The sequence below is a fragment of the Prionailurus bengalensis genome, chromosome B3, assembly GCF_016509475.1.
Source record: "Prionailurus bengalensis isolate Pbe53 chromosome B3, Fcat_Pben_1.1_paternal_pri, whole genome shotgun sequence".
NCBI lineage: Eukaryota > Metazoa > Chordata > Mammalia > Carnivora > Felidae > Prionailurus > Prionailurus bengalensis.
The window spans coordinates 101,010,582-101,034,226 of record NC_057355.1 but is presented as its reverse complement, the minus strand read 5'-3'; the positions used below and the strand labels follow the sequence as shown (position 1 = coordinate 101,034,226).

Sequence of the window (23,645 nt, the reverse complement as noted above, 5' to 3'; positions counted from 1 at the left end):
AGAAAACCAAGTCACATTGGTTAGCAAATATTACTTTTAATCAATCTAAAAAATGGTTATGGACATGCATGTACTATTTCAATTAGCTATCATACAGTCTAATCATAGGTGAAGAGTGAATAAAGACCTTCCATTATCAATATAGATATACACATCTACGCTTTATATAACAAGACGCTGTTAGGAACACTGAGTGTGTGTACGGTTTTAAAATTCAAAAGCCTGTAATCTAAGTAGAATTCATTTTGATTATTAAATAATTTACTAAAAGGACCATCATAAATGTAATCTTTAAAAAGACAAAAATATATGTAGGAGAACTAAAACAGATTTTATTCAACTTTTTAGGATGAGGAAAACAAATGATATAAAATAAGTCATAAGAAATGCTCTCATACTACGATTTCAAACTACTTTCAATGTTTTACAAAATGGTCACACAGCAAATACGAAAAGCTTCAACATACTCATAACTTTTGCTGCAATAAATGCAATATTAACAAACATACAAATTTCTTCTGTACCAATCTTAAAAGTAGAATTACTCAATTACTAATTTTTACAGTGTTATCCATACATATTTTTATTCATATGCTTTTAATGAGATCATTGCCAATACATACATTATTTTCCTTAACTTTATTTTTACATTAAGCCAGGATCTGTCATGCAGTCATCAAAAACCTTCCAGTAAATTACACAGGTTTGTAGTCCAATTTAGACTCTAGCTTCTTAGAATCAGCCACTTTTCTGACTGCTTTCATGAAGTCTTCCTGTACTACAAAATCATGATCAGCACGAATTGCAAACATACCTGTGGAGAACAGAACAACATGACTGCTATATATAACATGTAAATAATTTATTGTAAGAAAACTAAGAAGGAGTGGGCGAAATCGGTGAAGGTAGTCAAAAGGCACAAACTTCTAAGGATAAAATAAATCCTGAGGATGCAATATACAGCATGGTGACTATACTTAATAATACTGTAGTCTATATTTGAAATTGCTGAGAGTAGATCTTAAAAGTTCTCATCAAAGAAAAAAAATACCTTGTTTACTATATGTAGTGATATTAACTAGATTTATTGTAGTGATCATTTACAATATATCAAATAATTATGTTGTACATCTGAAACTAATATTATTTGAAAATTGTTATCTCAATAAAAAACAATAAAAAAAATTTTTTTTAGGAAAATTAAGTAATTTAATTCTGTGGAGTAAATGTGAAGGAGCCTAGATTTATTTTGGAAGTAAACACTACCTCATTATATAAGGGGCTTGAACTCATGACCCCAAGATCGAGTCACACACTCCATTGACTGAGCCAGCCAGTTGCCCATAGATTTACTACTTCTGAGCCAATAGTTCTAATTTATTAAAAACAACCATCATTGTTCAATTAATTTGCTTAGCTATATTGAGTATTATTTTCCAAACCAAAAGCGAGACAACAATGAGAAAACTATCTGGATATTTAAAATCTAACTCACACAGTCCCTGTATCTAACGACATTCCGAAAAAGCAAAATAAAGCCCTACTATCAATAAAACATACACATCTTAAGCAGTGGTTTCTTAACTCTACAGACAACAATTGCCTGGAAGGAGGGAACACATGTATAATGTGGGAAAACACAAAACACCTTCAGTAATTTTGATAGCCTTTCCTTCTTAATAATCAAAAGCTTAAAGAATAGGAATTAAACAAAGTCAACACTGGGCTTTATCAAAAATCAGTGACAATAATCACATAATTAAAATTTACCTTTTTTATGTACAAATTGATATTTTATATGAATTTCACACTCAAGTATCACAATTCAACTTTTTCAAGTTAATGATAAGTTACTTGTCAAATACTACTTGACATGGATATGGGTCCAAGATTTTGAGACAATCCCAATTTCATGATAAGCTAAAGCTGGTAAGTTATCACTATGTACTAATATTTTCATTGAAGATCTGCTTACATTTTCATTTATGTAAAATGAGTGCAATAGAAGATTTCAAGGGTTATTTTCTATCTTCCAAGATTTCTACCTACCTAGTCTTGGAAATAGCCATTCTATGTTGTACTCAGAAATCAGGTGAATGGAAATTTCTAGTTTTTAATATTGAAGTTTTTTAAAACCTGTTTTGGAGGTGCCTGGGTGGCTCAGTTGGCTAAGTGTCCGACTGTTGATTTTGGCTCAGGTTATGATCTCACGGTTCATGGGATTGACCCCTGCATTGGGCTTGGGCTCTGTGCTGACAGTGTGAAGGCTGTTTGGGATTCTCTCTCTCCCTCCCTTCCCCTCTCTCTGCCCTCCCCAGCTCTCTCTGTGTCTCTCAAAATAAATAAATAAACTTTAAAATGAAATAAAATAAAAATTAAATATAAATAAAAATAAGCAAAACAAAATAAAATAATATAAAATAAAACCTGTTTTGAAGGCTACTTATTTTTCCAAACTTTGTGCATATGACTGTTTCCAAACCATTATTTAGTGAATGGCTGAGCCTGAGTTACATTCCAATCCAAAAAGGCTAATCTCAGGATGTGAATGGAAAAGACAACTATAACTGAATCAAGTTTATTTTACATTGCAGAAAGATGTTAACAAAAAAGGCTTAAAGTCTGATAATAAGAAAACCAAAGAATTTTAGTGTCTCCAAATATGAACACCCCAGGCCATTTAAAAAGCTAAGATTGTAATCTATACGAAAGTTATAGCTCTTTACTGGAAATAGCTAAAATCATTTTTTTTTTTGTTTTGTTTTAAGTAAGCTCTACGCCCAACATGGGGCTTGAACTTACCACCCTGAAGTCAACAATCACATGTTCTACCAACTCAGTCAGCCAGGCACCCCAGCCTAAAATGTTTTTACAATATGTGAAGTATACAAATTTCTAGTTGTAAGATAAGTAAGTACTGAGGATGTAATGTACAACATAAGGACTATAGCTAACATTGCTATATGATATATAAGAAAGTTAAGAGAGTAAATCCTAAGAGTTCTTATCACAGGAGAAAATATTTTTCCTTTTTTCTAACTGAATCTATATGAGAAGATAAATGTTAGCTGAACTTATTGTGGAAATCATTGCATAATATATGTAAACCAAACCATCATGCTGTACAACCTAAACTTATGCAGTGATATATGTCAATTATTTATTGACAAAACTGAAAAAAAAAAAGCAAAAAACAAATATAATTTGATGGTATGAACCTTTAGGATTATGACATTGCTTTTGTTTAGATTCCAATTTCATCAAAGCAATATTCTAATAATTTGGTCCAGTGTAGATTTTGGAAAGACACTGTCACAAATTATTCTAAGTAGTTCCAGCTACATCCAAGTTTACCACTTAATGTGTTTTGTTTATTAGGAGGTCTTTGTGAGCATGATTTACTCTGATCTGTACTGAGTTTCTAAACCTGCAGATTTCTGATCCAGGTACTGAGTCACCATATACCCATTAAGATACTGCTATGGAGAAGCCATATCTGAGCAGCCTCTTTAAACTGTTAAATTTATAAGAAATGCTAAAGGTGATATGAAAACAAGAGGAAATGACATATTGTAATACTTAAAAAAAAAAACAAAAAACAAAAAACTGTTCACCTGCAACCTAGGAACGTCAGTAACTATAAAAACTAGGGTAAAAATTAATTTTTTTTAATTTTAAGATTCTGTGTGGACGACAAAGACTAAATGGCTCTATGTATGGTTTTAATGCCACCTGGTACCAGAAATAAAATTTTTAAAAACAGGATCACACAATCCATAGAGAAATCTGTATTAAAAAAACTATTACATTTTACACAAGTTGCATGATCACAAAATTCATAAATCAATCTTACAACGTTTATTGCTAAGACTAGTATCGGAAAACAAGTTATCCACTTTGCAGCAAATACTTCTGGTGCTAGCACAGTCTAATTTCAGCCACAGTTGTGGCAGATACTTCTGTACAGTCTCAGACTTACTTCAGGGGGCCAGTATGCTATCACATGCAAGTCTTTCCACATTCTGGTCTAAGGCATCTAGAAGTATAAAGGAGTTAACATCCCCAAGGGTAAATTATCATCCAGTGGGGGATGACAGCTGGTAAATACATGCTCCAGTCTCCCATAGATCAGCCATTCTGTATGTCTGTCTGAGATGTCATCAAATCAAATCCCACCTGTCTATAGCAGCTACGTCAATAGCTTTCCCTCTTTCCATTGCACTTTCCTGTTCTCTCCTGCTTCCTGGAATCAGTTCCCCCTCCCTCACCCCCCCGCAAAAAAACAAGTACCTAAATCCTCGCAAAGCCCAGGCTCTTCTTTTGGACAAATCCAAACACATTTTTAGCAAATTAAATAAATCAACATCAATAATAAAAACTGTACTTTAAACACATACCTGCTTCAGTACAAACATTTCTCAGGTCTGCTCCATTGAAGCCATCTGAAAGCTTCACAATTGCTTCATAATCTATTTAGGAAAAAATGCTGGAAATTAGTTTTAAAAAAAATTTAGCCTTTTTCTTGATTTATGCCTATATAGAAAATTTAACTGCAGACCTTGCTTTGAATTTGACCAGCTAGGCATCATCTCTGTTGACATTCCTCCAAAATATTTAGCAAGTCCTCCACAATATTAACTGCCAAAACTTATACTTCTATGAAGTAAACCAGCACCAAGCAGAAATAAACATGCTTTTGACATTTTAAAACCAAGAAATAGCATCAAGATCTGAAAGCATCTTAACCTGTTTCTATGCAATGAAACAATTATCACATGTGAACTTAAGATATCTGTCAAGCCAGGAATCTTATAAAAACTGCAACCAGGGCACCTGGGTGGCTCAGTCAGTTAAGTGTCTGACTCTGACCCAGATCATGATCTCATGGTTCGTGAGTCACAGCCCCACACTGGGCTCTGTGCTGACAGCTCAGAACTTGGAGCTTGCTTTGGATTCTGTGTCTCCCTCTCTCTCTGCCCCTCCCCTGCTTGCTCTATCTCTCTCTCTTTCTCAAAAAATAAATAATAAAAATTAACATAAAATTAAAAAAAAAACTATAACCAAATCTTTAATTTGAATAAACCTAAGATATCAAAATCAACTGTAACCACAATGGAATTTAGTCACATTAATATAAAATATACCAGAAACAAATATCAGAAATAATTTTCATTTTTATCATATTTAAAAAACATTTTTTAATGTTTATTTATTTTTGAGAGAGAGAGAGAGAGAGAGAGAGACAAAGCACAAGTAGGGGAGGGGCAGAGAGAGAAGGAGACACAGAATCCGAAGCAGGCTCCAAGCTCTCAGCTGTCAGCACAGAGCCTGACGTGGGGCTTGAACCCATAAACCACGAGATCATGACCTGAGCTGAAATCAGATGCCTAACCAAGTGAGCCACCCAGGCGCCCCTCATATATTTTTATATAACCATTTTAAATGGCTAGCTTTTCTGGTGTCTGTGCAAGCTCCAAGTGGTGAGGTATCAGATCTATGGTAATAGTAATGGTTAAGTGATCTTCTTAACCACATGACAGACTTGAAATCAAGAGCTGTTGGTTTGGAACAGCAGTTGTGGACTTGATATAGAATAAGGACAGAAATAAGAGACAGCATGAGCTACTACAATGTAATTCTGATGAGACACCCTTTGCCAGGCAATCTAGAGTAGGTCAGTCTCTTTTTGAGATTAGATAGATACTCATTAATTAATTTTCCCTCAGGTTCAAGTTCATATAACCTTCCTGAGAGCGGGGATTCCCAAGGTTAGCATAGTATCTGGCACCTAGCAAGAGCTCAGTATTGAAGAAACCTATAAATTGGCATCCCTAGTTAAGCTCAGTCTTTCTAGCTCAAAACTGTATTTACTTAAGCAATGAGAAAGTTGGTGAGAGGCAATAATCAACTATTTGTAACTATTTCTGGACCATTAACTTCTAAGGGTCTATAAAGCTGCCTGGTTTATATAGATTATACTAGAATCCCCTAGTCCAGGGGTCAGCAAATTTTCTGTAATGGGCCAGAAAGTAAATATTTTAGGCTTTGCAGGCCATATGGTCTCTGTCAAAATTATGCATTTCTGCTAACGCAGTGGAAAACCAGTCATAGACAATAAATAAACAATTGGGAATGGTTGTGTTACAATAAAACTTTATTTACAAAAAGAGGCATCAGATAGAATTTGGCCCACATCAATGGTTTGCTGACCTCCATCCTAGAGTCCACTCTCTCACTATTGTAGCTAACTACTTTTTAACTTTTTCTCTGTCCTCAAATGTCTAGCAATACTTCCCCATCTTCACTCTGAACTTGCTTCCTATTTCACTGAGAAAATAAATGCATTCAGAAGAAAAATTTTATAAGTTTCTGCCATATTTCAGATACTGCCATCATCAGTATCTATTTATTCTGCCTTCCCTCCTATCCTCACAAATGACAAGTCTATGCTCACAGACAGGGCCAACCTCTCTTCAAGGAAAGTGCATTATCAATTTCTCTCTCTCTCTCCTAGATTATTTGCATTAAGCACTAAAAAAGTGCTGTAAATTCTTCCATCTTAAATAAACTCTCCCAAATTTTCATTCACCTCCATTTCCACTACAGCTACATTTCTTCTCTTCTCTCTTTGCTGCAGAATTCCTTGAAACAAATGTCTAAAAACAATGCCTCTCTGTACAATCTCCTTGAAACTCATTTGAGGTAGGCTCTCTCTCTCTCACCACTCCAAACAAATTGCTTTGATAAGGTCACCAATTACCTCCACATAGTAAATCCAAAGATCCATTCTCAGAACTCTTTTTATCTGACTCACTGTCAGCATTTAACAGGGAATTACTCCCACCTTGTATCAATTTCTTCATTTATCTTCCAAGACATCACCAGCTCCTGGTTTAACTTCCCTCTATGACTATACCTTCTCAGTCTCCTTTGATGGTCTTCATCTCAGTTTCTTAAAATTGGAATTAGCTCAGTTTTTTTGTTTTTTTTTTTTTAAATGTTTCTTTATTTTTGAGAGAGAGACAGCATGAGCAGGGGAGGGGCAGAGAGAAGGGGATAGAGGATCTGAAGCAGGCTCTGTGCAGACAGCAGCCAACCTGATGTGGTGCTTGAACTCACAAACCGTGAGATCATGACCTAAGCAAAAGCCAAACACTCAACCAACTGAGCCACCCAGGCACCCCTCAGCTCAGTTTTTGAACATCTTCTCTATCTACATTTACTTCCTTAGAAATCTCATCTCATCTCAAGACTTCAAAAAAAATTTTATGCTGTTATTATCCACAATTATATCTCCAGAATAGACCATCCCAATAAACTATCCATACATATAGAATTACCAAGCAACGTCTTTATTTCGATCTCTAATTGGTATCTCAGATTTAATATATTCAGAATCAAATTCTTTATTCTCCCTTTAAAACCTAATCTTTCCAGTCTCCCCCATTTTAAATGATGACAACTCCATCTTTCCAGTTGCATGAGTCAAAAACCTAAGTCTTCCTGGTTCTTCTCGTTACCTTACACCCCATAACTGATCCATTAGCAAGCCCTGTCACTTCTATTTTCAAAATATGTCCAGAATCTCATTATTGTAAGACTTTGCTACCACCTGAGACCACACCACCATCTTGTGCCTGGATTATCCAAATATCCTAACTTATCCTCTTGTTTCTGTCTTTGCCCTTCTGTGTGCAACCAGAATGATCTTATTTAACATAAGTCAATTATAAAATATTTACAGATGATATGATATAATGCCTGAGACTTGCTTTTTAAAAATCCAGAAGGAAGGTAAGAAGAGGTGGAAGAGATCACAGATGAAACAAGATTTGCCAAGAGTTATTAATTATTAAAGCTGGGTGGGTGATGAGTACCTAGGGTTACAAGTTCATTATACTCTTATCTCCACTTCTATGTATTTCTAATTTTCTACATTACAAAGTTAAAATAACAAACATAAGATCATAGCATTCCTCTGCTCACAATCTTCCAATGACAAAAATAAAATAAAAGCCAAAGTTCCTACACAATGGCCTCAATAAGGCTCTACGCAATTTGATTCCCATTATTTCTATGATTTCACTTGCTACTACTATCCTGATTACACTGCCACAGACACCCTGGCCTCTTTGCTACTCCTGGAATGTTCCAGTCATATACCTGCCTCAAGTTCTTCCTCTTGCTGTTCCCTCTGCTTGATTTTCCCTTAAATATCTATACCTAGTTCCTTTACCTTTTTAGGTCATTGGTTGAAAATCACTTTCTTGGTTAGGCTTTCCTCTGCTTCCTCCTCTCCACCTCCATTTAAAAAGGTATATAGGGGCCCCTGGATGGCTCAGTCAGTTAAGCATCTGATTTCAGCTCAGGTCATGATCTCATAGTTTGTGGGTTCGACACCCGCATGGGGCTCTGTGCTGATAGCTCAGAGCCTGGAGCCTGCTTCAAATTCTGTGTCTCCCCCTCTCTCTGCCCTCCCCTGCTCACATTCTGTGTCTCTCTCTCAATAATAAATTTTTTTTAAAGTTATAAATAAATAAATGTATATAATTATGGGCGCATGGGTAGCTCAGTTGGTTAAGTGTCCGACTTTGGCTCAGGCCATGATCTCATAGTTCATGGGTTCAAGCCCCATATCAGGCTGTCTGCTGTCAGCGCAGAGCCCGCTTCGGACCCTGTACCCACCCCCTACCCCCACTCTGCCCCTTCCCCACTTGCACTCTCTCAAAAATAAATATACATTATGGGGTACCTGGGTGGCTCAGTCAGTTGAGTGCTCGACTTCAGTTCAGGTCACCATTTCACAGCTTGTGACTTTGAGCCCTGCATCAGGCTCTGTGCTGACAGCTCAGAGCCTGAAGCCTGCTTCAGATTCTTTCTCCCTCTCTCACTGCCCCTCCCCTGCTCACGCTGCTCTCGGTCTCTCTCTCTCAAATAAATAAACATTAAAAATAAATAAACATACATTTTAAAAAATGTAAATATTCATTCTAGCTCCTCACATTACCTATTTCCCTTTTCTTGCTTTATATTTATCCATAGCACATATCACCATCTAATATACCAAATATTTTACTGACTTTGTCTTTCCTGACAAGAATGTCTACACGGCAGCAATTTGTCATGTTTTGTTCACTGTTACATCCCCAGCACTTAGAATAATTCCTAGCATAAAGTTGATGCTCAACAAATATTAGCTGTTTTTAAGGCATTTGCTGAATTTAAGACCAGATTTGGTAGATTATCAGCAATATCCAATAGTAGTTTGCTTCATTTACCAAATGTAAATATACATAAAATAGGTTATTTCCTTACCTATTTCACCATGCTTTGTAATGGGACCTGCATGGATTTTCAATATATCTAATCTTGCTTGCTCATTTGGTAAATCAATATCTGAAAATAAAAAATTAAAATAAATTCTTTTGCAGTCAGGTTTTTTAAAGTAGGGAATGAGAAAGAGATATGGAAAGAGAAATGGGCATAGACAAAGAGAACAGACAGCAGGTAAAGAATTTTAACTCACGTATTTTTCTATCTAATCTTCCTGGACGAAGCAAAGCAGGATCCAGTGTATCCGGTCTGTTTGTAGCCATGATCATTTTAACTCTATGTAGAGTATCAAATCCATCCATTTGATTCAGTAACTAATATATTTATAAACAAAAATCATTGACAGACTTTTATAAAACATCCCAACCATTAAAAACTAAACCATACACAACTTTTATGTGTCTAATACCATAAAATATATTGTCTACAGATAGTATGCAATCTTCAGAATGACCATTTGATGGAGTACCTTTTCTTTCTCTTATAAAAGCATGTTTTCTAGCCTCATAGTTCCAAGACAGACTATTTAATTATGTACCTTGTTATAGCTATCAAAAAGGTTTAATAAATCTGAAGGTTTCCATCTAGTCAAGAGTTAAAAACTAAACTATGTGGATCTAATTTCCAATATTCAAATTGTTTTCATAGTTCCTTTTAAAAATAAACACTATTAATAAAATCTAATATATGTCTTAAGTTAGCCAAACATAAATTTACATTCAGATAAGCAGATACAATGACATTTCTGTAAGTCTGATAATAAATCTATTAAATAGCTTTTAAATAATTCTACTATATATAGAAATAAGACACTAAACATACTTCAATTCCTAAAAGGTTTTTTGAATAAATATTGAAACGCCTAACTGCATTCAACAAACTCTTTAAAATACAGCTAGCATGGGGGCACCTGGGTGGCTCAGGTCATGATCTCATAGCTCATGAGTTCGGGCCCCGTGTTGCGCTCTGTGGTGAAAACTAAGAGCCTGGAGCCTGCTTGGGATTCTGTCTCCCTCTCTCTATCCCTCCTCCACTCACATTCTGTCCCTCTCTCTCTCTCTCAAAAATAAACATACATTTAAAAAAAATTTTTTTTTAATAATAAAATACAGCTAGCATGAGGCATCTGGGTGGCTCAATTGGTTAAGCATCCGACTTCGGCTCAGGTCATGATCTCGTGGTTTGTGGGTTTGAGCCCCACATTGGGCTCTGTGCTGATAGCTCAGAGGCTGGAGCTTGCTTTGAATTCTGTGTCTCCCTCTCTCTGCCCTTCTGCTCATGTTCTGTCTCAAAAATGAATAAACATTAAGAAAAATTTTTTTATTTATTTTTTTTTTTAACGTTTATTTATTTTTGGGACAGAGAGAGACAGAGCATGAACGGGGGAGGGGCAGAGAGAGAGGGAAACACAGAATCGGAAACAGGCTCTAGGCTCTGAGCCATCAGCCCAGAGCCTGACGCGGGGCTCGAACTCACGGACCGCGAGATCGTGACCTGGTTGAAGTCGGACGCTTAACCGACTGCGCCACCCAGGCGCCCCGAAAAATTTTTTTAAATATAGCTAGCTTAACAATATGTCTATTTCTTTTCCAAAATATCTGTTAGCTAACAACACATCAGTTACCTGAATAAGACTAGCATCTGTGTTGTCTTAAAATACCTCAATTTAGGGCACCTGGGTGGCTCAGTCGGTTAAGCGGCCGACTTCAGCTCAGGTCATGATCTCACGGTCCGTGAGGGCTGTGAGTTTGAGCCCCGCGTCGGGCTCTGTGCTGACAGCTCAGAGCCTGCAGCCTGTTTCAGATTCTGTGTCTCCCTCTCTCTGACCCTCCCCCGTTCATGCTCTGTCTCTGTCTCAAAAATAAATAAATGTTATAAAAAAAAATTAAAAAAAAAAAAAACCTCAATTTAAGGTTTCTAAGAGAATCTATTACTAACTTGAAAATACCGTATATATTCTAAGCAGATCATTATAATTTACAAAAAGCAATTTTCAAATACTCCTACTGAGGTAGAATTTGGCACTGTACTACCTATGCTACCTAGCTTGTCTTTGTAGAAGTTGAAAAATGTGTTTGGGATCTTGCCATCGCTTTCACAGAATTTGGAGTGGGGAAAGGCTATATGTACATTCTAATATTCCATCATCCATCTTCTTCAATTATCAAAACTATTTTAGTTTCTTCTTATTCTCAGCAATAAAGCAAGAGAGGAAAGTATTAGTGATTTTTAGAGCAGCCTCATTCATAACTCATTTATTGCCACCAGTTTTAATATGTCCATTACTCATAAGACATCTTAACAAAACTAGCACAAGATCGTGTTCACAGAATGTGAATTATCAGAAGAACAATATACAATTTAAGTATCTGAATGGTTGGGGCACCTGGGTGGCTCAGCCGGTTAAGCACCGACTTCATGATCTCAGTTCATGAGTTCTAGCCCCACATTGGGCTCTGTGCTGACAGCTTAGAGCCTGGAGCCTGCTTCGAATTCTGTGTCTCCCTCTCTCTCTGCCCCTCCCCGGCTCGCACTCTGTCCTCTCTCTCAAAAGTAAATAAACATCAAAAAAAAAATGTAAACATCTAAATGGTTGGTCTGTTCAAAATACATGGAATTATATAGCTGTACATCAAATGGAATTTTGTAGATACCCCTATTATTTTCTGGTGGATATTTTCTTACTAGAGATTGTGGTAGAGAAATGTGTTTATTCCAGATCAAATTTTCAAATTTCATACTTAAGTGTGTTCTTCATTTAAACAATTGTACATATTTTGCCCTTCCAATACCCATGTTTTCATATATACATACAGGCTTCTTTTTAAACCGTTACCAAGTATTACCTCCATTAAAGTTCTCTGAATCTCTCTATCAGCTGAAGTACCCTCAGAAAACCGACGACCACCTAAAATAATGATATGGAAAATCATGCATTACTCTCTTCCTCTACAATCATCATTTAACAAAAAAATGATAATGTCTGGAGTTAAAAACATGAAGATTAAGAATTAAATAGTAAAAATCATACTGACAAAGTTAGAATTGATTTTGGTATGACATGTCTCATTTTGTCAATGTCAAAATTAAACTTCTTTAAGAATTCTTTTTAGGAGTGCCTGGGTGGCTCAGTCGGTTAAGCATCCGACTTCGGCTCAAGTCATCATCTCATAGTTCGTGAGTTCGAGCCCCGCATTGGGCTCTGTGCTGACAGCTTAGAGCCTGGAGCCTGCTTCAAATTCTATGTCTCCCTCTCTCTCTGCTCCTCTCCCGCTCATGCTCTCTCTCTCCTTCAAAAATAAATAAAAACATTAAAAAAAAAATTTTAAAAAAAGAATTTAAAGTAAGAGTCAATTCATTTTGCTACTTCATACAAATTACAATTAGAGGTAAAGCTGGTGGGGGCAGGAAGAGGAGTTCCTTTAGATTTTTTAAAAATTTTCCAACACTTTCAAGAAAAGTTTAAAATCAATTTTAAAAAGTGTTATTCTTACCAATAGCATCTATTTCATCCATAAAAATGATGCATGGTTGATGATCCCTGGCATAATTAAACATTTCTCTGATCAAACGAGCACTTTCACCAATGTACTTGTCTACAATAGAACTAGATACAACCTGATTAAGGAAAAAACATTAAGGTAAACATAAAACAATTCAAATAAAATTTAATCTCAATAGCTACAAAAAGAATCTTTCCTTTACCTTTAAGAAATTGCAGTCCAGCTGGCTAGCAACAGCTCTTGCCAAAAGTGTTTTTCCTGTACCTAAAATGACAAAAGACGTCCTAAATAGATGGAAAGCAAAACAAATTCTCAAAAGCCTTTTAAGAATGTTATCCTTCAGACAGTAAATTTTGCAAAATGAATGCTAAATCCTAAAGAGAATTTCCATTTAAAATTCTAAAGCACTTCTACTCTCAATATTAAAATTTTAAATTTTATTCAAAACATCTTTTGTAATTCTAAGCATACTGAATACCTATATTCAAAAATATCTCAACCCCTATTTACAGGCACTACAATAGAAGCCTTTTATGTTACCTGATAATCCATTGGTCTATCCTGCATAATGAATGGATCTTTTACCTATGCATATTGTAACATCAAATATTGCTTATTTGGAAACTATTGGTTGAGTTACGAAAATCTTCCACATGTTGGCATTTTTAATATACAATTATTTAAAAATCACATTTGTGAATATCACCCATCTCATATCCTAAGTATTAGCATTAGAAAGTTGTCAGATATAAGTTTTCAAAAACTAATTTTGGTTGAAAGCTCAACTTTTTATCACTGGTTACAGACAGTGTTAGTTGTTTTAACATAACAGGCTAACTTAATTCATTTTTGAAAAAATGTTTGCCAGATAAGCAATAACCAGTCTGAATAACCAATAACCAGCCTGACAATGACAGAAATGTCTGTAAATCATGTTTGAAAGACAAAATGATATTCCATGAGGGGTGCCTGGGTGGCTCAGTCAGTTAAGCGGCCAACTTCGGCTTGGGTCATGATCTTGGTACGTGAGTTCAAATTCTGCATCAAGCTCTTTGTTGTCTGTGTAAAGTCTGCTTCATATCCTCTGTCCCCTCTATCTCTGCCCTTCCCCCGCTCTCACTCTCCCATCTCTCACACAAAAATAAACATTAAAAAAAAATTATATTCCAGGGGCTCCTGGGTGGCTCAGTCAGTTAAGCGTCTGATTTGGGCTCAGGTCATGATCTCATGGTTCATGAGTTTGAGCCCTACATCAGGCTCTGTGCTGACAGCTCAGAGCCTGGAGACTGCTTCAGATTCTGTGTCTCCCTCCCTCTCTCCCCCATTTCTGCTTGTTCTGTCTCTCAAAAAAAAATGAACAGTAAAAAAAAAAATATTTTAATTATATTCCATTAGAAGCAGCTAATTCAGCTGGCAACTCACATAACTGCACAAGTGCTTTTCCTAGACATAACTACTCTATCCATTACGCAACAAAAGTGCTTTGCACAGATTTTCCATTTCATCACATAGGATACAAAACATTATTCAAAGATCAGGATTTAATAAAAATAATTTTTACTGCTTCGATAAGGACATTTTAAAGTAAAACTCCTATTTTTGTTTTTTTCATACTACAAGTGTGAGCAGTCAATAACACAATGACTACTAGTACCACTTCATGCCACTGATTTAACTGATTCATGCTATGGCATGAGCGATTTTATCCACATTGTTTTTGCATCATCATCGCAGAAGTAAACACTGTGAAAATGGCAACTAATGTCTTAGTATTATCAAAGTAAGGTCTGACCTTGCAGACTCCTTGAAAGTGTCTCGGGAACAGCCAGAGGTCTGTGAACCACACAGGACCAATGCACTAGAATCATACAGCATGTTAAGATGCATATCCTATGAGGCACAAGAAGACTAAGCACACCTGAGAGAACAGCAGACACACATCTCCTATACCTTCCCCACTATGAATAGAGTGGAGGTTGTAATAGCCCACATTAAATTTTCACCTTACTTTTTTATTCCTTCATTCATTCATTTATTAGTAGGTCAGACATAATTCAACACTAACCTGGTGGTCCATATAACAAACAGCCTTTTGGAGGTATTATTCCCACACGCTGGAATAATTCTGGGTTTGTAAGAGGTAATTCTATCACCTAGAAAAGAAGTTGCATGTTTCTTAAAAAGTCAGTAAAGATTTTGATGAACTTTAAAATACTTCAAGTAAAATATCAGCATAATTAGGTGTACATATTGTAATTCATAATAGGTCTAGAATTCTATGCTATGTAAAGCTATTTTTTTAAGTTTATTTATTTATTTTGAGAGAGAGAGAACATGTGCATGTGTGGGAGGGGCAGAGAGAGAGAGGTAGAGAGAATTCCAAGCAGGCTCCACACTGTCAGTGCAGAGCCTGATTTGAGACTTGATCTCACAAACTGAGATCATGATCTGAGCCAAAATCAAGAGTGAGATGCTTAATTAACTGAACCACCCAGGCACCCCTATAAAGATATTTGTATTAGAGATTCTTCTTCAGGTAGATTTAAGAAAAAATTTTTATGTAAAAATCAATTTAAAAGCCTTTAGTAGTTATTTTAACAAACTACACACTTAACTAAAGAGATGGTTACACAGACATAATTTGTCAAAACACATTTGAATTGCATACTTAAAAAGTATGTGCATTTTAGGGGCACATGGGTGGCTCGGTCAGCAAGCGTCCAACTCTTGATTTTGGGTCAGGTCATGTTCTCACAGTTCGTGAGTTTGATCCAGCTGTCTGCGCACAGCCTGCTTAGGCTTCTCTCTCTGCCCCTCCCCAACTCATGTGCGTGCGTACACATGCTCTGTCTCAAAATAAATAAATAAACTTTTAAAAACATCTGCAGGGGCACATGGGTGGCTCAGTCAGTTAAACGTCCGACTTTGGTTTCAGCTCAGGTCATGATTTCACGGTTCGTTAGTTACAGCCCTGCATCAAGCTCTGCAGCTGACAGCGCAGGGCCTGCCTGGGATTCTCTCCCTCCTTCCCTGTCCCTCTCTTGCTCACACATGCATGCTGCTGCTCTCTCTCAAAATAAATAAACTTCACAAAAAAATACTGTGCATTTTACTGAATGTAAATCACGCCTCAATGAAAAATCACACTACAAAAAAAATGAGGTAAGCAAAAAAGACCTGTATTATTTTGCATTTGGGAATGCAACACAAAATAATTACGAAATGAAGAAATTTAGTAAGTTAGAACGGCCATTAGGGGAAAAGGCATAAAAAATTTTCATATGTTGTCATTTTGTCATAGCAGCCTTAAAGGAACCATATATTAAGGCCGCCTAGCTGGCTCAGTTGGGACAGCACGTGACTCTTGATCTCAGGGTCATGAGTTCAATCTCCATGACAGGTATAGAGATTAGAAAAGTAAATAAATTAATTTTTTAAAAAAAGAACCATATAGTCTGCTCTCAATATCCTACTAAGACTGATTTAAGGAAAGAAAGCTGGAGAATAATTGAGGGTTTGATGCCCAGCTTAAACTCTTTATAGTACCAGTAACTTGAGACATAAGCTTCTACTGAATAGTTGTGTTCATGAGGTGTGACTAAGCAAAAAGTGTAAGAATCCATATTCTTAGTGTCTGCAGATGGAAAAGTACTACATGTGCATGGATTATGTATGTGTATGTTTTTGTATGAGAGAGACAGAGAGAGAGACATTCTTTCTGCTCCTATGGCTGATGTAGCAAATTACTGTCAAAGACAAGATTTCATAGTTCCATGAAGCACTTGCTCTTCCTGTTGCCCTTTCATTAACCACAAAGTGAGAAGAATAGACTTTTATTTAGAATTAGGCTAGTGCTTCCTCAAGTATGGTCAAAAATAATTTGGATTCAGGGAGCCTGGGTGGCTCAGTTGGTTGTGTCTGATTTCAGCTCAGGTCATGATCCCATGGTTCATGGGTTCAACTCCTGCATCAGGCTCTGTGGTAACAGCGCAGAGCCTGGAGCCTGCTTCAGATTCTCTCTCTCCCTCTCTCTGCCCCTCCCTTGCTCATGATCTGTCTCTCCCACTGTCTCAAAAATAAATAAACATTTTTTTAAAAATAAGGAAGAAGAAGAAGGAGGAGGAGGAGGAGGAAGAGGAGGAGGAGGAGAATAATTTGCTTTCATAGTCACCTAGAATGCTTAAATGCTAATTCTTGAGTTCCACCCCCAATCTACTGCATCAATATCATGCAGAGGGCCTAGGAATCTGCATCTTTAATAAGAGTTCCAGAAAACTTAATATGCTGATATCTGAAAACTACTGGCTTAAGGCTTAAATCAGATGATGTAAGCTATACCAACTATCCTCATTCATTCCTACATATTGCCATCATAAGTTAGGATGAAACCAATGGGACAATGTAATTTGCTTTTAAAGAGAATTGTTAAGGGGCGCCTGGGTGGCTCAGTCAGTTAAGCATCTGACTTCAGCTCAGGTCATGATCTCACAGTTCATGGGTTCAAGCCCCCATCAGGCTCTGTGCTAACAGCTCAGAGCCTGGAGCCTGCTTAAGATTCTGTGTCTCCCTCTCTCTGCCCCTCTCCTATTCTCTGTCTCTCTCTCTCAAAAATAAATAAACATTAAAAAAAATTTTAAAGAGAATTGTTAAGAAGTTATCTATGGGGCACCTCAGTGACTCAGTCAGTTAAGTGTCCGACTCTTGATGCCTCAGGTCATGATCTCGAGGTCCATGAGATCGAGCTCTGCGTCAGGCTCTGTGCTGACAGAGCAGAGCCTGCTTGGGATTCTTCTCTTTCTCTGTCCCTCCCCTCTCAAAACAAACAAACAAACAAACAAACAAAAAAGCCATCTGTGCCATGAAGCAAGGCAATCCTGATTTGATCCGAAGAGCTTAAAAGGGTTACGTCACCCTAAGGCCAATATTTTTCTTAAATGGCAGCAAACAGCTTTATCAAAATAATATGTTTAAGGTACAGGAAGCTGGCTGGCTCAGTTTGTGGAGCATGAGACTCTTTGTCTCGGGGTTTTGAATTCAAGCCCACCTTGGGTATGGAGATTACTTTAAAAAAATTGTTCTGGGGGCGCCTGGGTGGCGCAGTCGGTTAAGCGTCCGACTTCAGCCAGGTCACGATCTCGCGGTCCGTGAGTTCGAGCCCCGCGTCGGGCTCTGGGCTGATGGCTCAGAGCCTGGAGCCTGTTTCCGATTCTGTGTCTCCCTCTCTCTCTGCCCCTCCCTCGTTCATGCTCTGTCTCTCTCTGTCCCAAAAATAAATAAAAACGTTGAAAAAAAAAAAAATTGTTTTGACATCTTAAAAAAATGTATGTAAGGTATAGGTAACTGACTTTAAGGATAGGAAGCTAATATTAGTAAGGTTACGGGAAAAACTGTATTACACACGTTATCTATATATGCTCTGATCCCAGCAACCTAGGATAATCAAAACCACAGATAGCATGGGCACTGGATTTATATCAATTATTAGCTTTTTTTTTTTTTTTTGGTCACAAAAAGAGCAGAGTTTTTCCAACACCAAATTATCTCCAAATCAACAATACCTATAATTTTTTTTAATACCTATAATTTTCAGAGCTAGAAATTTAGTGCTATTTTTCTCCCAGCAAGAATATTAAATGTATAATATTCAGTAACCACTATTGGACAAAGTAATCTTTCATTTTCTTTCTCCCTTTGGGTATCATAAAACCAGTACTATTTGTTAATAAGTTCAGAGAACAAAGCGTCCACTACCAACCTCTCTCAATTCCCGAATCTGTTCTGATAGTCCTCCAATCTCAGAATAAGAAACATTCCCAGGGTCCTCATGAGACATGTTGTAGACCAGTGGATCCACCTCTCTTGGCAAATATCTAAAATGATAAGGTGTGTATTTTTCTTTTACAAGATGTATTTTCTCTCAGCCTACAGAGTATAAATTACTTATGTAAGCATCTATAGATGATCTTATAAAAATGTGTTTACATTAATTAGAAATTAGTAAAAGGGAAAAAGTGGCAAAATATTCAGTGATCTCAAGAAGCATATACTATGCATAAAAACTTCTCTCTGTGAAAGGAAAAGGTAGAATAAGAAACCTACCTCATGATAGTTAGTGTAGTCATATCCAAAGCAACTCTTGTTCCTGGCTTCAGCTTACTTTTGTCAAGCTAATTTTATAAAACAAAAAGTGTTACATAAACACTTAAAAGGGGAAATACTACTCTAAAAAGAAAAAGCACAATATTTAGAAGCCACATAATCACTTTCAGTCTTCAGAGAGAACACTAATATTAGATTATAAACACCATGCCAACAGAAGGGCTTGTAAAAGTAATAATTCAAAGTTACTTCCTTTAAAAAAATAATGCCCTTTATGCAACCTCAGCGTGAAATGTGAAATCACTAATATACAAAGTTTGTGGTGGAAAATGCCTTGCTTTTAAAGAAAAAAATGGATATTTTTATTTTACTTCCAAAGGCTATTTTCATAGTTTATTTTGATTCAGGCACTATAATACGGTGACTTTGGCAATTTGTACCAAAGCACTTACACAGAAATCTATAGGTACATTTGTACCAAAGCACTTATATAGAAATCTGTAGGTGAATATTTTGGGGTAAGGAAAGGGAAGCACTTTAAACGTGTGCCCTTTATTTTTTTCTTTTAAAATCTATTTTATTTTTTATTAAATAAATTTGTCATATAACACTATAAGAGTTTAAGGTATACGGTGTTACTCTGATATATTTATATATGGTAATATGCCCTTTAGATTTATCTTAAAAACTACAGGTTTGGGGAAGAACATGCTACTTGACTATAGGAGAAATATACTCATTTTGTACCCCTTTAGAGGTTTTTATTAAAATGCTAAAAACAAAACAAAAAACCCCAGAACCATCATTCATGCTTTTGCCACATGCCAGATACCATGCTAAATAAATTATCTATTAGGCTGAATCATACTAAACAACTTACTGGCATACTTAGGCAAGGTAACTTATTTGGCTAGAATTAGATAGAGACCATCCAACAGATTCACCTCACACTCAGGGTGTTACCTTTCCAAAATTACTTTTTGATAGTTCAAAAAACAACTTGCCAATACAATTTCAGAATACAAATTACTACTTTTCACAGGATTTTGCCAAGAACTCTAAGTTCAGGATTTAGTGCCAATTAAAATGAAGTGGAGATAGGCAAAAATACTAGTTTTAATATAATGGACTGAACTTTAAAAAGTTGCTAGTGGGGCGCCTGGCTGGCTCAGTGGGTGGAGCATGCAACTCTTGCTCTCAGGGTTGTAAGTTGCAGCCCCACCTTGGGGGTGGAGATTACCTAAAAATAAAATCTTAAAAAAAAAAAAAAAAGTTGCTAATAAGTGAGGTACTTAAAAAAAAGAGCCGAACAAAAACCAATGTAAATCTATTTCAACATTTATATCTACAGAGAATACAGACTCAGGCTTTTCTAAGATTTTCCAGTTTTCAAATACTCTTGCCCTCATACAACCATGAAATATCTTAGAAATACCAACTCTTGGAATCCAGAAGGCCCTGTAAGGGACATAAAATCTTTTGTCAGACTAGACATTTAATACTTTGATTTAGAAAATGTCTTCCCATTTATATGCTAGGCACAATGCTAGAATAAGATTTAGTCCCTGTGTTATATTCTACTCTACAGTCATGTTGTATCAATGTTTTCAAACATGAACCTGATATGACAAATACTCAGAAAAAGTTCTTTCAATGAATTTATAAGAATGTTTTAAGGATCCTTCCTGAAGAATAGGATAGCACATAAATTGGCCTCAGAGGCTACTAAATTATTTAAAGCCATTTGTTGGCATTTTTGAATGCCAACATGTATTCTAAAAATGAAATTGGCAGTTATTTCCATTTGCCTATTCTAATCTAAATGAAAGCATACCAAATCACCAAATCAACTCAGGCTACAGCAAAGTCTTTGAGTAACATTTCCGAATGTTTAAATATAAGACATAAGTAATTGATAAGGTCTAAGTCTCTTCAAAAAAGACATTAAAATAAGATGACCTGAGATATTTTCCAGTTCCAAAATTCTTAGATTTCTAAATATGTAGAGTTGACTGACACAATGTGATAAGTGTAGAAAGTAGAGAATACCAGGAGTCAATGCCCATAGTTTGAGATCAAGTTTTGTTAGTTATATCTGGACAAATCACCTTTAGGAGTTACAGGCGTAATGCCTGACCTGCTTACCTCAAGAATTAAATAACATATTTACAAAAGCACTTTTATCAATTATAAAGCACTATACAAATGTAAAATGTTACCTGTCGACGACAACCCACAACATATCGTGGTCCATTTGTGGCTTTAACAATGACTAGAGGAAGAGAATGAAAGGACAAATTGAAAAATAGAAAGTAAAAAATAAATACATCCACATTGATGGCAGGTTGAGTTTTATTCCTGTCCTCCAAGAAGGTAATAGTTGAAAGAAAATTTAAGTCTATGCAAGAATATCATCTCCCTTCATTACTGTCATTAAAATAATAAGCATTTCAAAAGTTCATGGTGGGAGAAAGGAGAGCCCACTCTTTTTTCTTTACTAATTAACAGTCCAATCCACTTACATTTTTCTTCAGTTAGTTGCTTAAGTACTTCACCTACAATCTGAGAAAGAAAAAAAAGCATTACTTTTTGCCAGTAACAAAAAAACAAATTACCATCACTCCCTACACCCCAAACTCCATTACCTACCTGCCCAACACTTTGTAGGGCCTTCAGATCATTTTCAGACTTTTCATACTGCTTGGTAAGTTCTTTTAATTGTTCCCTTACTGAAATAATATAATTTGAACATTTTTAATTAAACAATAATCTTAGTGAGTTTAAGTCACTAAGTATTACTTTATTTATTTAAGTTTGTTTCAGTCTATTTCACCTTACATATAATTTATATCCACTATCTGAAACCACAAAAGAAATAATTCCATTTGCAGAGGACATTTTTAAAAATGAAATCTTACAGCTTTTTTTTAAATTTTTATTCATTTTTGAGAGACGGGGGGGGGGGGGTGGGGGGGGTGGGGGGGGGGGGGGGGGGGGGGGGGGGGGGGGGGGGGGGGGGGGGGGGGGGGGGGAGGGGCAGAGACAGAGGGAGAAACAGAATCCAAAGCAGGCTCCAGGCTCTGAGCTGTCAGCACAGAGGCCAACGCGGGGCTCGAACTCACGAGCTAGGAGATCATGACCTGAGACAAAGTTGGAGGCTTAACCTACTGAGCCAACCAGGCTCCCCGAAATGTTACAGTTTAAAAGCACCATATTTTTATTTTCTTGATTGGCAATACTTATTCAAGCACATTCGTAACATTGTTACATTGTTAACAGACATTGACACTGACACTTTTGGATTTGCGACTACAAATCCAAATGATAAAAGAGACCCTTCCTCATATCTTCAGCCACCTACACGGATTAATACTCTATGGCTTTCCACCCTAAATAAGGTCAACAGGTGCAGTGATCCACAGAATTATATGGTTATGGTCTTTCTTCATTTAATCAAACTATCTGGCTTTTCAGTGAAAGTGCACTACGAAAATACGCAAGCGCCCTTTTAGTTCAGGAGGCAAGGGAAACTTGTGTGCCTGATGGAGTACAACTCAAAATACGAGGAAAGACGAGGGGGGTTATTATGTCCCACCGATGGGCTCCGCTCCGGCTTTCCACCCCAATAACAAGCCATCACCTCGAATCTCACTTCTTGCTTGAGCTTCCACGACTCAAGCCTCCGTTCTGGGTCCCAGGACTCATCTACACCCCCCTTCTTGCACCCCAACCTGGCAAACATCCCTGGCCCACTTCTTTCCCACTCCTTCTCTAGTCTTCTTCCACTTCCATCTCAGAAATAGGGATGTTCTCTCTGTCACCTGGACCAGAGTGGGCCATTTCTACTGCTCAAGAGGCTGTACTTCCCAACCTCAGGGCCGGATGACAAAGCGCCTTGTCCCTGGACCGAGGCCTTCCTACCCCCGGAGCTCGGTTGCCGGGCTCGGCGAAGGGCCTCTGCTTTGTGAGAGACACATGAAGGTCCAGGCATAGGATTGTATGGAAAGAAAGATGCACTCACATTCCTTGAGACGGCCGTCGATCTCCTTGTGCTCCAGCAGCTTCTTGCGGTAGTCCTGAAGCGCCTTATCTCTAGGGTCCGCCATGATGAGAAGCCGTCGCTCATAGGGGATGCCGGGAATGGCCATGGCCGCCCGGGCGGGGGAAGGGGCGGGGCGAGGGCGGAAAGCCTCCGGGAGGGGGGCGTATTCGTGGGCGACCACGCCCCTTCCGGTTGGCCCCGCCTCTCTACTCCACATCTCCCACTTCTGCGTCTCGGTTCACCTAGGGCGCCGGCGTGCGCTGAAGGAGGCCTCCAGCGACACCGTCCCCTGCAGGTCGAGCTGGGTAAAGCAGGAAGGTGTTGTCTGTTCGTCCCCTGAGAGGCCTCGATATTGTGAGACCACTGCTCTCCTGGAACCACCAAAGACTATGTGATACACTGAGATGGCAGTGAAGTAGGCAATGTGTAATCTCTGTATCAGGATAGACTATCAGGATAACATAGATAGCCTATTGGTGGTAACACGGTTCCTCCAGGAACAGAAGGAGTAGGCTATTTTATTCATTCATTCAGTGAATGAGGTACTAAGGATAAGATCTGAAAAAATAATTTCAGAGTGTAATAAATACTATGATGGAAATAAAACATGGCGATGTTATGCAGTAAAGTGAGGAGAACTAATTTAGAAGAACATCTGAGATAAGGAG

General features: G+C 37.3%; 1 protein-coding gene across 2 annotated transcripts; it reads right to left on the bottom strand.

The window, feature by feature from the left end:
- Positions 1 to 19: 19 nt before the first annotated feature.
- PSMC6 (proteasome 26S subunit, ATPase 6) lies at positions 20 to 23,158 on the bottom strand. Of its 2 annotated transcripts, XM_043556165.1 has the most exons (14): positions 22,957 to 23,158; positions 21,585 to 21,664; positions 21,458 to 21,497; positions 21,155 to 21,207; positions 18,936 to 19,003; positions 18,592 to 18,706; positions 14,902 to 14,989; positions 13,039 to 13,100; positions 12,828 to 12,951; positions 12,180 to 12,241; positions 9,527 to 9,647; positions 9,316 to 9,396; positions 4,398 to 4,469; positions 20 to 814 (listed from the first exon to the last, which is right to left on the bottom strand). In XM_043556165.1, the coding sequence occupies exons 1-14, from the start codon at positions 23,081 to 23,083 to the stop codon at positions 696 to 698; spliced, it is 1,212 nt and encodes a 403-aa protein (XP_043412100.1). In that variant the 5' UTR covers positions 23,084 to 23,158; the 3' UTR covers positions 20 to 695. The 2 variants fall into 2 exon arrangements, with proteins under 2 accessions (XP_043412100.1, XP_043412101.1); XM_043556166.1 differs by lacking the exon at positions 21,585 to 21,664 and having other exon boundaries at positions 22,957 to 23,091.
- Positions 23,159 to 23,645: the final 487 nt, after the last annotated feature.